Genomic DNA, 15,208 nt, shown 5'->3' on the forward strand with positions numbered 1-15,208 from the left:
GAGAGATAAGATATATATATTTCTTAAGAAAACCATTTTCTTTTTTGCTAACTCATTAAATATTCAACAAATAGACCATCTCAATTTAAGAAAATATTTAGACTTTCTAAGCTCATTTTGAGACCAATTTCAACAATCCAAACCATTTATTTTTTAAAATTCATTGAATAAAAAATATTCATACAAAAAATTAAAATAATCGGACATCGATAATTATGTTTAAATCAAGTTTATATTTTAAAAAATAAATAACTATTTTTAAAATTATAATTGTCATCTATTTTTTTAAAACCCACATAATTTAAACATATAACTACTGATATTCAATTATTATCATGATTGATTACATAAATATTTTACTCAATAAATCCCATAAAGTAAACTATTCAAACCACCAACATCAATTCTAAAATAAGCCTACTAAGCCAAGCTCTCTCAAAATGATATGATAACTTGACAAAAGCTAAATCCTATCATTAACTCTATAACCTTGTGAAGCCAACATAAGCTTTCTGTTAACTCAGTTCAAACTTCATATCCACAAAATTACAAGTACATGATTTAAAACAAAAAGTTGATTTAAATGAGGTGACTGTCTAATAAAACACTAAACTTATACATAAGTAATATACAAGTGTCTGCAGAGTATTTTAGCGAAACCTGGAAGGGATTAACTCATTTATCCTAAGAGGGTAATTATAAAACTCCTCGGTTCTGCTATCACCCCTCCTCGACTGGAAGGGTGCCCACCACGGAATCCCTCTTTCCTCTCGGCTGTGTGCTTCAAATGTGTTATCCAGTGTCGTCCCAACGATCATTGCCACAGTCGGAGGCGAAGAGAAAAATGTATTCAATATGTCATTGAACTGCAACCAAAACACAACATTTCAGGCTTGTTTGATACAGCTGAAAGTTGATAATAAGCAAGCAGGAGCCAAAAACACCCTTCCCCAGCTTCTCAATTTAATTTTTTCCTTTCGCGGAAAGAGGAAGGGCGGGGTTGGTTTGAGGTAATAATTTTAAAATATCATATAATTTTTTATTCACTACATTGAAATCTAAAATATAATCTAGATCTGAAACACCTTAAGCTAAGCCTCCAATGACAAAGTCTTCCTAGGTTTAAAATGTGCCTCCTACAATGCAGAGCATATACCTCAGTTCCCAATATTAGAATCTCTTAGGTTGTGTTTAGATTATGGATTTAAGTAGAAATTTGGAAAGGGAAAAGAAAAATGCGAGCCAAATGTGAACGAACTATAAGCTGAAAAATTGTCATTTCTCTTTCTCTTTCCAAATTTATGATCTAAATACAACGTAAAATTACAGTTTCCTATTTTGTTGCTAAAATTTGCAGTATATTATTCACTATGTCCCCATTAACTTTGTTCAGCTCTTCATAGATAAGAGAAGAGAATCATCTTAAGATTATCTCACCAGCAAACAAACAAATGGAAGGACTAAATGTTATGAAGGCAAGAACAAAAGACTTCTTACCCATCCAGCATTGGTTTTAACAGGCCCATGGACAGGGACAGACGACAAATCAGTGTGAGAGACAAAATATTGCGGTATTGATATTCCAAGGAACAGAGAAAGGCCCAGAACATAAATATTTCGCATGGAGTTGTTGTTTGCAAATTGAATGAACGAAATCCCAACAGCAGCTGCAGAAATATGAGAAAGCACATTACTTACACTACACATTGATAAGACATGAAGTTAGAGACCATGAAGATGACACGAACACTCACCAACAATACCATACAAGATGCAGTATATGGCAGCAAATATTGGCAAAGGTATTGATGCAAAGAAGGCCCCAAACTTTCCTGAAAGATGGGATTTCGAGTCAAACATTTGGTCATAAGCTCAAAGCAGAGTCCTTGATATCATTATGATTATGGTGGAACAATAACAAACCAAATATGGAGAAGAAGATCATGAAAGCAGTGGATAGCTGCACTGCTCTTCTGCTCCCAACATGAGTCAGTCCGAGAAGTCCTACATTTTCACTGCATTATCATAGAAATAAGAGAGTAAAAAAAACATTGAATACTCTATATAAACCATCAAATTGTGATTCTTGCGACGGATACAATCACTAGTCTAAGCTATGGACTCTCCTTTATAATAAAAAAAAAACACCCAGTTTAGTCCTCGTTAGAAGGGGGTTTGAGGGGTAGATTGGGTACAGACTTAACCTGTGGCATAATTTGCACAAAGTGGCTGCCCTCAGGTTCAAATCCACAACCACAAGGTAGATAGCCTGAATTTTAACCATTGAACCAGTTCCCCCTGTAAGCTAGGCAAGGTTTATAGTCCGACTTAATCACTGCACCAGTGCCCCCGTAGTCTAACAAGGTTGGTAGGCCGAGTTTTAATCACAGAAACAGTACACCCCTGTAGTCCAAACAAGGTTGAAAGGCCAAGTTTTAACGACAAAACCAGTGCCCCCTCATAGTCTAAGCTATGGACTCTTTTACTGAATATTAATGACCCAGGTCATAATTATATACTCAACGGGATGGATAAACCACCTGGTTAGGTTCAATCTCACATTTGAATGTGTTATTGTTAGTTATTCATACAAAGGCCCCAACAAGAAGTATGCCTGGAATTTATAGTAACAAAACGAGCAAAAATAGACGTGGAAAACAGGATTAAAACAATGATTAAAAGGGTATCAATTCCTTACACAGAAGCAGTGGTACCAACAAGAGAACCAAATATCCCTTCAAGCAGCTGGCCAATACCCTGCACTCAAAAAGTCACACAACTAAATACTCTCTATTATCCGAATATTATAAAATTGCATAAAAGGGAAGAACAATTAAAAAACAATACAAAGAAACTTTTTAGTCTGTGCGTGCACCTGCAGACCAATGCTTCGGGTAAGAACATGAGATGGCGGTAATGTAGCACCTGCAAGCCGTGCTGCAGCATAGAATGTTCCAGTGGACTGCACAACAAATTTCAGAAGTTTAAAGACTGAAAAACTCAAACTTTTGCCAACTACCACCAGGCAAAGGAGAGGGTTTTCAAATTTCATTTTGTGCAAAGGTTATATAGATGCCAGGAGAAAAAAAATATTATGAAACAAGGTTTGAATCAGAAAACTCCAAAATTAAGAACAGCGGAGTCGAAATAATGTGGGACTGAATCAAAATGGATATCAACTAAACCTCCGCAGTCGAAACCAGTGCAGCCCCCATCATCCCGAAGACATGGCTTGCTCTGAATATTGGAGTACCCCACTGGAAAGGGTACGTAAATTTGATCCTATATTGAACAAAACAGATGTAACACGTTGTAGGAACTCTGAAAGGAAGATACAAATCAAGAGGAGAAATTACGAAAATACCATGGTGCAGATGACAAAAGGTAGGAACGGTCAATACGACAACTCTGTGCAGTCTCATTCTTAACATGGTTGTAAGCACTAGATGCAGTAAGAATAGCTGCAAAAGCCCAGATAAGCCCCACGCAGATAAGCAAAGCATACCGCTCAAGTACCAAAAGGCCAATTGGATGGAGGCGCTTCAAATACTGCAGAAAAAGAATTCAGTTTCAATTTCATGTGTTTGTTTTGCTCTATAAAGGGAGCATCGATAATGGATGTCAGTTTAACAAAGACAATCACCTGGGAGACAACCAGTAATAATAGCATGGGCAGACCAATCTCCACGCACTTGGCAAGCTGTAAATGGCACATCAGATTCATGTAATAGTTTTTCAAATTAAAATTCTCTTAACACAAGCACTAACGTTGTATTTCGATCAAAGATTTGAGAGGGGTTTGTGGAGGGAAAGGAAAAGTAAATATTAGCTTCTGTTTCATTTACTTTCCCCTTCCTTTCTCTTTTCTGTCCATAAATCTCTTTTGAATCATTGATCCAAACACAGCCTAAAGTGTTTTACTAGGGAAATATACCTCTGGGAAGCCCCTTCCAAACAGACCAAGACCCACCAGACATACCACTGGCACAATAACAACAGGACTAAAGAACCTGGAAAAAAAATCAAATAAAATGAGACGAGGAAACAACTAATAAAAAATAGGCAATTGTTGTGTCAAGATGTCAAGCCAGAAATGATAAGCTAGATCGCTAGAGTCTAGAAAGACAAGTATAAATTTGATGCTAAAGATCAAACTACATTACCTTGTAAACTTTCCCCATACCCTACCATAACCGAGTATGATATTAATGAAGGAAGACACTATCAAGGATCCTTGAATAGCTCTCATAGTGTGAAGGAACCTCTACAGGCATCACATTATAGAGTAATCAATAAAAATTGCATCAGAAAGGTTTAAAACAAAAGCTGCCACGCCATTAAAATCAATAAATCTAAATGCAAATAAAAGCTAAGACTCAGATGCTATTCACAACTGCAATTTAAAGAGTAAGTACATCATAATGAACCACCAATTTACATGTCAAGTATCTATATAGAAATTGAATACGTTAGCATCTGAACATAATTAGGATTGTAAGGGATAATTAGCTAAAAAGAGGGAACACAAAGATGAGTACGTGGCAATGTAGGACAAGATGAGGGAATGCCAACTAAGATTGTCTACAATGTGAAATGAAATCCATCCGATCTGAGTTGAAGCGTCTGAAGTACAAAAAGGAACAAAGAAAATGACTATTAAGTAATGAGAATAGAGTCAAAGACATGACAGGGACATGGCGCCAACTCAAGATTTGGATGAAAAGAAAGCATTTGTGTAGCAAGCATCGATTTAATTGGGAGATGGGATTAAAGTTTTCTAAAATTGGGTTGTACAGTTGAATATTAATTGGGACCATATCGTGAAAATATGTGTCAGTGACAACAACAAAAATAAATAAATAAAAATAATAATATACTAACAAAGTAAGAAAATAATTGAAGGAACAAAAATAAAGAATAGAGACTTTTTAGTGGGACTAAAGAATGGATATGCTATTCATGAATTTTTCAAGAATGAGTCCAGATCCTCTAAAATCAGATTATAAAATTAGTTGTAAAATAAACATTTCATTGGGTGGTACAATCACTTTCTAAGTGAGACAATCCTTATCTTACACAATTAAAGTGATTTTCTATTGAAGAATGCTTTTATTCATTATCATCATACAAAGCATTGGTATCCTATTTATGTTTTTAGAAATAGTTAACATAGAGATCCTATGAAGAACAATATTAAATTTACTATACAATTAACTTCTTAAGTTAACCACAGATGATCAGGATTCCTCAAGAATATATGAATTAAAAAAAATATATGAAAACTATGGATAATATCAGTGATACTGAAAGCAATGGTTCTGAATTGAAAAATGCCTCAGGTCCCTTCTTTTTGACCCACAAAAGAGCCTCGATATGATGTGGCAACCACCACATGAAAAGCAAAACAAAAACTCACTAAAAGTAAAGAAAAACTAAATTAAAAAGTGAAGAGGAAAACCCCACTAACCCACACTCTCTACAGCAAAACCCCACTAACTCCCCTTATTTTCCCCTCCCTTTCAAAGCTTACAGCATCATTATGCCCTTCATCTTCCCTTTCGAAGCTTACAGCAATGGTGGTCCAGACGAACTACAACCAATACCGACAACCGGTCATCACCTCCATCATCATCTTCAACTTGCCTTAATTTTTATTAGCTTGATTTCTTTATTTTTATTATTATTTTTTTTAATTTCATTTGTAACATGAGTTGACATAATGCTTTTCATGGGCTTTTTTTTAATATAAGAAATCTGATTTTCATGGGGTTTTTTTTTTTTAAATCTGATTTTCATGGGCCAGAATCCCCTCACTGTCTCTCCTGTTCAAATGAAAAAAAGGTTCAAAGATCTCCAAAGATGAGTCTTCTATCCTTCCATCACGGGTGAGATGACAGGGTCAGAGATAAACTTTCAATGTCAGTGTTGTTTTCGGGAACCCGTTTTGTGGTCCTCTAGAGTGGGACTGGTTCTGAACAGCAGCACTACCATCCCAGCAAAAAAAAAACCCAGGAAAATTACCAGAATTTCAGATGAATTGTCAAGATTTATTTAAGATATGGTCCCACATTAGGAACTTGAAATATGAAACATTGATCTAAAAATCTGGGACAATTTCTAGACTTTACTGGGTTCTGAATTATGCACATTATGGGTCACGGTTAGAACACAATCTATCCTCTTCTAACAGCTCCAAAAATTTGGACAATTTATGACACTGGTCACCATTTGTAATGGAGAAAGAAAATAAAGTACAAAACAAAACAAAACACAAAACACAAAAACTTGTAATCAATTCGATTCTAACGGGTTCTAGTGTGGAACTTGCATACCTGATGCTCTGATGGGAAGCTGTCATTAGATAAATCTTTGATAATCGACAACACAGGGATTAGATATGCCAATGATGGACCCATCACCGTAGGGAGTCTTGTCCCGAACCAGGTTTGCAGAAGGGTATTCAATCCCGACATAAACAACAACGATTGAATCACTCGGGCTTTATCGCCCTATTCAATTGCATTACAGAGGCTTAGAATGTTGATATAAGATTACAATTGAAAAAAAACCAAGAATTTATCACAAGGGAGATGGTAAACAATACTCACAGGACTCCCACCCATTTGAGGCACGAGAATAGTGGCAATCAAAACTGTGGTACCAAGCATCACGATATAGTGTTGGAAACCCAGTAGAACTGTATGTGCTGTAAAATTCAAAGGAAAATAGTTCACAAGCAGAGTTTTCATACAAAAAATTCAGTCGGAATGACGAGACAGTGATTAAGAACCAGAATAGCGACTGTTTTACTTTAAAATAAAATTCATATAAAAATTATGTTTCTATATCATTACTCAAATTCAAATCACCCAAAATCCTTACCTGCCAAAGAGGTAAAGGCTGAGCTTAGCCCAAAAAATAAAATAAAAAATCACAAGACAATTGAATGCCACAAAAGGGAAAAATTAGCAAGATTTCATTTTATATTCAATACCAACACGTCTAATATACCAAACCATACCAAAACTAAACTTCTATACTTATACACACACATGTGTGTGTGTGTGTGTGTGTGTGTGTGTGTGTGTAAGATGGATACAGTTATGGAATCCAACATACAACAGTAACTGGACTTGAGAAAAAGAGGAGAATCAAGAATTACAATTTTAAAGTTTCGATTCACCAAAGAAAAAAAAAAAAAAAAAAGGCGAATATCCCACATAAAAAGGTACTTTATTTTTGTAAATTGAAATATATATATACATATATATATTTATATAAATAGCTGATCTGAACCAGAGGGATAAAAAATTGACATAAAAAGATCATGACTTTGCCAAACCCTATAACTAACTAAACAGAGAAAACCCAATAACTAGAGTTCATGAGAGAGAGGGAGAGAGAGAGAGAGAGAGAGGGGCTGACGCCATGAAGGGTTGGAGTGGATGCAGTACTGGAGCTGGAGGAGTTGCTCGGCGGGAGGGTAAACGGGGCCCTTCGCAGCTCCAAGTATTGAAGGCAGACCCCCCTGAGGCGGCGGTGGCTGGTGGCTGTGGTTGTGGTGGTGGCTCCCCGTCTCTACCATTGCCGTTCCTTGTTCACTATGCTTGATTCTTCTTCTACTCTATGCTTGATTCTTCTATTTCTTCTTGCTCTCTCTATGTATCTCAATCACCAACCAGAGAGAGAGAGAGATTTTCTAACACAAAAATTTGGGTTTCTTTGCTTGAAAAATTAATTGGAGAATTTCGGCAAAAATAATTTATTCGAGATCAGATCATTAAACACGAACACGTTCGAACATTAAAGAACATTAAAAATACTGACAAAATGATAATGAGAGAGAGAGAGAGAGAGAGAGAGGCGGTTTAGGATTACGTAAAGGTTTGTCCGTGTCGAGGAACATAGCGCATGGGCAGAACCGCGTGAGCCGTCAGATTTCGAGGTTTTGTAGTTACCAAAATGACCCTTGAATTCAACTAAATACCCATTTTGCCACGCTGTGGATGTCAATGTCAATGTCACACCCGATTCGACGTCGGTCAAGCTGAGCTTTCGTCTGAAACTTTGATAATTTTAATTAATTTTTTTTTTATTTTTTTATGAAATAAAAAAAAGTTATATTTAAGAGTATTTGTAAAAAAAAATTATAGTTGAATAGATTGGTTATTAAAAAAATGATTGATTAATGTATAAGATATAATATTTTATTTTATTAATTATTTAAATTTTTTATGTTTATTACTTATTTTAGTTAAAAGATATCTTTTTATATTTTTTGTGTACATTATACGGCATTGATTGTGATTATTGGTAAATATATTTCGTATATATATTATATAATAATATGTACTCCCTCCGTCCCAAAATATTAGTCCCTTATTCCATTTTTCATTGTCCCAAAATATTAGTCCCTCTTCAAAAATCAAGTACAAAAATAATATAAATTTCCTATTTTACCCTTCTTTTAAATTAATAAACAACATAAAAAGTACAATTATGCATTGATATTCCCAAAAAATGTACTATCAAAAGGATAATTTTGGAAAATCAACTTTTTTCAAATGCAATAATTGTACTACCAAAAAAAGTTGGATTCCCCAAAAGGGACCATTATTTTGGGACGGAGGGAGTATTATTTCTATATTAGAATTTCTTTCTTGTTCACTACTCTTCCTTGTCTATATATACAGGTATTTATTGTATTGTATCAGTAAATATGCACAAATTATTGAGCCTCCGTTTGGAAAGTGGGTTGGCTTTTTGGCTTTTTAGCTTTTTTAGCCTGGGCTAAAAAGTTTGGTTTGGGAAGGACTTTTTGGCTTTTTGACTTTTTTAACTTTTTTTGTGAGAGAAGAATGTAATGATTATGGGTTGGATGTGATGTTTTGTTTTTTGTGACTAAAATAGCCTATTTTGTCTTTTGTGGCTAAAATAGCCAAAAAAACCCCGTTTAGCTCTTGCCAAACGGAACCTAAATACGCTTTTCTATTTCTTCAATTGTGTTAATATGGTCTCAGAGCACAAGTTCTGAATCTTACCCATTAGCTTCCTCACCGGCACTCTCAGCCACCAGTAACAATTTTCGACATATCATCAAATCAACCTGATCTATTGGTACCTTACGGCTCTCTTATCAGTGACCATAATCACAAAATAAACATATCAAACCCTTCATCTCTCCACGACGATTCCTGTGTCGCCAACCTCACTCCGAAATGCCCATTCTTCATTTTCCATGGTAAATCTAACAACATGCCACCAATCTCAACACTCGTATCTACGTGCCCCTTGCTGATGGTTTACTTAACACGCTCTTTCACACGTGCACCTTTCCGCTGTCTTTGCTAACGTCAGCCCTAATGCGTCACTTGCATCTTCGCTGACGTCAGCCATCGCGCCTCTTGACACTTGCACGCGTCTTGTTGATATCATCTCTACACCTCTTGGTTGATGTCAGCCCTAGCGCCTCTTGCTGTACGCTGATGTCATCTGGTTATTTTTTGGCCGATTTACTCTGTTTTAGCACTGTTTTTAGTGTATTTGAACTGGTTCCCAAGGTTTTTTTTTTTTTTTGCTTTATGAGTTCAATAATCACCTCTATTTTTTCAAATTCTGTTATTTTCTGCACTGTTTTTTGTATTTCCTGTCTAAATGGATCGCTCTAACCCTGTTCAACCAATTTTTGCGGTTCTTGATGGCACCAACTATCTTTTCTCGTCTCAAGCTATGTCTGGCTTTCTCAAAGGACGACAATTATGGCGAGTTATCACTAGCGAATTGAAGAAACCAATCCAAGCCATGGATAAAACTGAAGCCAAATTAATTGACCACCTGAATACATGGGATGGTAAAAATTATCTTATTATTACCTAGTTTCGAAACACTTCTACCACTTCAATTCATCTCTAGCTTTGGTGATTTTAAATTGATACCAACCCTACTCTTGCTAAATCTATATGAGACTTTCTTAAAGATCGATATCGCACTACTGGGTTTTTCCATCGGTATTAGATTCGAACTAGTCTCTATGGTCAACGTTAAGCATCAGGTCAGTCCATTAATGATTTCTTATCATCCATGTATAGTTTACGGGATTAGCTTGTTGTTTGTGAGCTTGTTTGGGTGGATAACAAAGATGCCCAGTCCTTTGTTGATTATCGCGATGAAAATCGCTTGGTTGAGTTTCTTATGGCCCTTACTCTAGTTTTTGAACATGTTCGAGCTTTTCTACTGCATCAGGATCCTTTACTCACTCTTGAACAAGCTGTGACTGAACTCTTGTCTTAGAAGACTCGCTTTGGTACTTTCAAGACCACTACTGACATTATTCTAGCTATTTCTCACTCACAGACTCCTTCTAGCTCCTTCACTTAAATTTGTCAGTACTGTAAGAATCGTGGTCTCAGTTTTAGTCATTCTCTTCTTCATTATCCAGTTAGGGATTGTTGTACTTGTCACAAACAAGGGCATGGCCACTTTGAGTATTATTGTCCTCAAAAACAATCTCGGAATAACTACTCATCTAGGAACTTAATAGGTGGTCACTATAAATCAGGGTCTCGGTATAAACTTGTCTCTCAATCTGCTGTTAAGAATTCCTCTTCTCTTATAAATCCATCTACTCCATATTATTTGCAAAATGATATGGAGGCCATGCTTCAACAAGCCTATTTTGTTTCCTCTCACAACACTGCCTTATCTATCACCTCAGGTTACTCTTCTCGGTTCTTTGATTCTGTATGTTATAATCATATGACATCAGATTCTACTACTTTCTCATCTTTTACTTTTTTCGGTACTTTACCTACTATTCATACTACTGATGGCACTCACATGTCTGTTAATCATATTGGTAGTGTCTCTACCTCTACTGTGTCTCCCTTTGATACTTATCATATTCTTACCCTCACCCTAAATCTTATCTCTGTTAGTCAACTTTGTGAACTTGGTTTAACTGTTTTATTTTCCTCCTCTAGTTGTCAGGTTTAAGATCTACGCACATGATAGACTATTGGGATAGGGTGTAAAACTGGACGTCTGTTTGAGCTCATCAATCTCCATTTACCGTTTTTTGCATCTATCCGCTCTTTCTCTTGATCTTTGGCATTCTAGATGAGGGCATGTTTCTTTTGGTCGGCTGTGTACTTTAGTAACTAATGGAAATTTAGGCTTTGTTTCTTCGAATCATAATAATGATTATCCCTCTTGTCAACTTGCTAAACAACTAGCTTTGCCTTTTATGGTGATTCCGTTTCAAAATTTCCATTTGATTTAGTTCACTCTAATATTTGGAGTCCTTCTCTCAATACCACTAAGGGAACTCTGTACTTTGTCATTTTTGTGGATGATTATTCTCAATTCACTTAGATTTATATTTTAAAATAACGTTCTGAGCTGTCTCAAACTTATTTTGATTTTGCTAAAATGTTTAAAACTCAATTTGGTTATTCTATTGAAGTTTTTTGATCTGACAATGCTCAAGAATATAAAGAAAGTAGTTTTTTAAAACTTCTGCGTAAGTATGGTACACTTCCCCATCACTCTTATCCTCATATATCCCAGCCAAATGGTCGTGCTGAACGTAAACCTAGGCACATTCTTGATACAGTCAGAGCTCTTTTCATCTGTTCTTGTCCTAAGCGTTTTTTGAGTGAAGATGCCCTTACGGCTGTTTACACTATTAACCGGATCTCATCTCCTATCATTGAAAATCAAACCCCATATGAATGTCTCCATGGTATATCTCCTTCCTACACAAAACTCCAAGTCTTTGGTTGTACTTGTTTTGTTCTCCTTCCTCCCTATAAACGCAACAAGTTACAATCACGATTGCAATTGTGTTGCTTCTAGGCTATGGCATAGAACATAAAGGGTTTCGATGTTGAAATCATGTCTCTTACCATCTTCATATCTCTCGCCATGTCATTTTTTAAGAACACAAATCTTCTCTTCAATCTCTAAATTCTCTATTTCTTCCACTTCCACAATTTCATATTTCACTAATCCTTCCATTGATCTTTTCCCTGATAATGCTCCTACAGATACCTCTATTTCTAGTGGTTCTCTGGCTATTCCTGATGATCTTATTCTACCTGCTGATCATGTATCATGTTTTGTTACCATCCCTTAAGAGTACTAATATTGCTAGTTCTTTAGAGTCTCCTCTTTCTTCTAGTAGTGACTCTCATGATCCTCACTGTTGTTCCTCTTTCGAAACGTGTATCCAAACAACTAAGTTATTTACAAGATTATCATTATTTTTCTACCATTCTAAGTCAACATGAACCTCAAACTTATCATGAAGCTTGTACTAATCCTCTTTGGCAACAAGCAATCGCAGATGAATTACAGACTTTACACAAGGCACATACATAAGATATGGTTGCTCTTCCTCCTGGTAAAACTCCTATTGGTTGTAAATGAGTCTATAAAATCAAAACTCATTTTAATGGTACAATTAAACGTTATGAAGCCCGTCTTGTTACCAAATGTTTCACTCAGGAGTATGGTATTGATTATGAGAAGACCTTTGCTCATGTTGCCCATCTTACATTAGTTTGCAATTTACTTACTGTTGCTGCCTTGCATCAGTGGGGTTTATCTTAGATGGATGTCAAGAATGCATTTTTCAATGGTGATTTTACTGAGGAAGTTTACATGCACCCTCCTCCAGGCTATGAGCATTCTCAAAATACTGTTTGTTGCTTTCGTCGTGCTCTCTATGGTCTTAAGCAGGCTTCTCGTGCTTGGTTTTTCCAAGTTTAATGCTACCATTGCTCAGTTTGGGTTCTCTTCTAGTACCTATGATTCTACTATTTTTATTCGGAAGAAGGCATGTGGTATTACTTTTCACTGCTTTATGTTGATGATATGATTATTACTAGTGATGATTTGGATGGCATTCATGAGCTGAAACATTTTCTCAGCTCTTATTTTGAGATGAAAAATATGGGTTCTCTTAGTTACGTTCTTAGTCTAGAGATTTATTATGCTCCAAGTGTTATATCTCACTCAAGCCAAATGTGTATATAATCTCTTACCTCATGTTGGTCTCACGGATAACAAGGTTGTTCCTACACTGTTTGAGTACAATACTGGCCTTACCCCCATAGAGGGCACTCTCATTTCTAATATAACTCTATATCGACAAATAGTGGGTAGTCTGGTCTATCTGACTGTTACTCGGCCTAATATCTCTCATGCAGTTCACATTGTTTATCACGACCCAAACTTGCCCCTATAGGTTTAGCGTCGTAACCGACCAGTAATCCTTGGATTACCAAAGGTCTCTTAATGGAATAACATATAATTAGGGGCTACAGAAGCAAATATACTAAATATACATGGTCCATAGAGTCATGTAAATATACATAGGACAGAAATTTGAAACCTCATATAATATATGCATATACGTGGCATCATGATGCAGTAACTTTATCACATTTAATACAATAGTAGCCCAAAAAGGGGACATAGCTCAATATATACATAACAAAAGACTTGTCCACATTACTCAAATATAAGGTCTCAACTTATGTTGTTTAGACATAACTTGCGTACAAAAAGGGAACCTCCTCGGAGATACAACGGCTAGCTGACAAAACAGAGACACCAGATCCTCAACTTTGGGTCTAGTCACGCGCCTGGTCACCTACATACATAATATAAATAGTGAGCGAAGCCCAGTAAATAATAATAGGGTAAAGATTTTAATAAATAATGCCCATAACAGATTTCAAATCTCATAGTAAATCAGAATCATAAGCAGGTTTATAACAGAAACAGAGTCAAAGTCTTATTCATATTCAAATCATGTGTGGTACATCCATTAGCATAAACATGTCTCTTTGGTCAAGCATTTCAAGTTCCATGAAGGAACCTGTAGTACCGGGTAACATATCTCATACATGAGCCACGATATTGTTTCTTCCAGGCGAAGGCCTATGCCACGGTATTATCTCCTCCGAGCGAGGGCCTCATGACCATAAGCCACAGTATTATGTCCCTTGGGTAAGGGCCTCTGCTAAGGACACCACAATTGCTTTTCAAGAAACTTGGACAATCATTCATTCATACAAAATATAGCATTTCAGAAACTAATCATTTCATATCATCAGAAAATAATTAAAGTCAAGCATAGCTTTACAGAGTTATTACTCACCGATAACAGGTGGCTCCAATTAGACGAGTAGAGTAGGTAATTCACTTAACTTGAGGTGCGTGACCTACATAACATGACAGATACATATGTTGAAACACACACTCGAATTGTACATAACTTATTTCATTTGTCCCTAGTGTGTTTTTAGCCTTTATCCTCATTGTAGTGTTTTAACCTTGGCCTAGGAATGCCTATAATAGAATGAGGATGCAAAAATGTACTTGAAAATATTTGTCAAAACTTGCTGAAAACAGGGTCCAAGATCGAGCGTGGCTTTCCTCGCTCGAGCGGACATGCAAAATGTGAGGGTCCGCTCGAGCATAATTTCCTTCGCTCTAGCGGTTTGCAAACTTTGAAAAAGTACTGGTTGCTAAATTTTCACGCTCGTCGAACACTCGATCCCTGCTCGAGAGTGACTTTTGTCGCTTGAGCGATCTACAAAAACACATGAACTTCTGGGAACATGCATTTCACGCTTGAGCGGACTTCTAGTCGCTCGAGCGAAGGTGCAAAAACAAAGGTGAGCGTACAATGCTTTGCTCGAGCGGAGGGTGCAAATTCTTGAATTTTCAGATTTGCTTCCATAATCCAAAACTCAATCTTAAAGTATCAAAACTCGATTTTTCTGGGCCATAACTTGAGAAAACACTTAGAAACTCATAAAACATCATGAATTAAGGATCATTTCAAGAAATCATGGCCCAATAACTTGCCAATTATGCAAAAAATTAGCTTAAAATTTATGAATGTTCCATGAACATGACATGCATGAATTTCTTTAAACTTAAGCTTCTCAAAACATGATCAAATGCTATAAAACAACATGAAACTTGATCATTTTCCAAAATTAAGGTAAATTCATGACATGTATGAGAAAATTCTTGGCAATTAAACTCAAAATGAGAGAAAATATGCATGCATGGATGGTGTGGCTCAATACTCTTCATTTCTAACTCAATTATTACTTTAATCAACATAATTCTCGTGTTCATGCATTATAGTCTAGATTTCAAGGCTTAAGGATAAAATTCTTACCTAGAGACT

The 15,208-nt window shown here is 36.1% G+C and overlaps 1 protein-coding gene across 1 annotated transcript; it reads right to left on the reverse strand.

Moving 5' to 3' along the window:
• Positions 1-493: 493 nt before the first annotated feature.
• On the reverse strand, positions 494-7,952 carry PDE135 (Xanthine/uracil permease family protein). The gene is made up of 14 exons (XM_028212743.2): positions 7,426-7,952; positions 6,609-6,706; positions 6,333-6,509; positions 4,164-4,264; positions 3,935-4,010; positions 3,644-3,700; positions 3,365-3,549; positions 3,186-3,282; positions 2,876-2,962; positions 2,699-2,757; positions 1,924-2,015; positions 1,755-1,832; positions 1,498-1,667; positions 494-866 (listed from the first exon to the last, which is right to left on the reverse strand). The coding sequence occupies exons 1-14, from the start codon at positions 7,583-7,585 to the stop codon at positions 651-653; spliced, it is 1,653 nt and encodes a 550-aa protein (XP_028068544.2). The 5' UTR covers positions 7,586-7,952; the 3' UTR covers positions 494-650.
• Between the last annotated feature and the right edge of the window lie 7,256 nt (positions 7,953-15,208).

Source organism: Camellia sinensis, chromosome 3 (assembly GCF_055761805.1).
Source record: "Camellia sinensis isolate YWXY chromosome 3, ASM5576180v1, whole genome shotgun sequence".
Lineage (NCBI taxonomy): Eukaryota > Viridiplantae > Streptophyta > Magnoliopsida > Ericales > Theaceae > Camellia > Camellia sinensis.

Bases quoted from the DNA above. Each gene is read 5' to 3' on its own strand.
- PDE135 (XM_028212743.2), bottom strand. From the start codon at position 7,585: ATGGTAGAGACGGGGAGCCACCACCACAACCACAGCCACCAGCCACCG. The intron at 2,016-2,698 runs GTAAGGAATTGA...ATGATAATGCAG, and splicing joins GTTGGTACCACTGCTTCTGT to TGAAAATGTAGGACTTCTCG. The intron at 1,668-1,754 runs GTGAGTGTTCGT...ATATTTCTGCAG, and splicing joins CATCTTGTATGGTATTGTTG to CTGCTGTTGGGATTTCGTTC.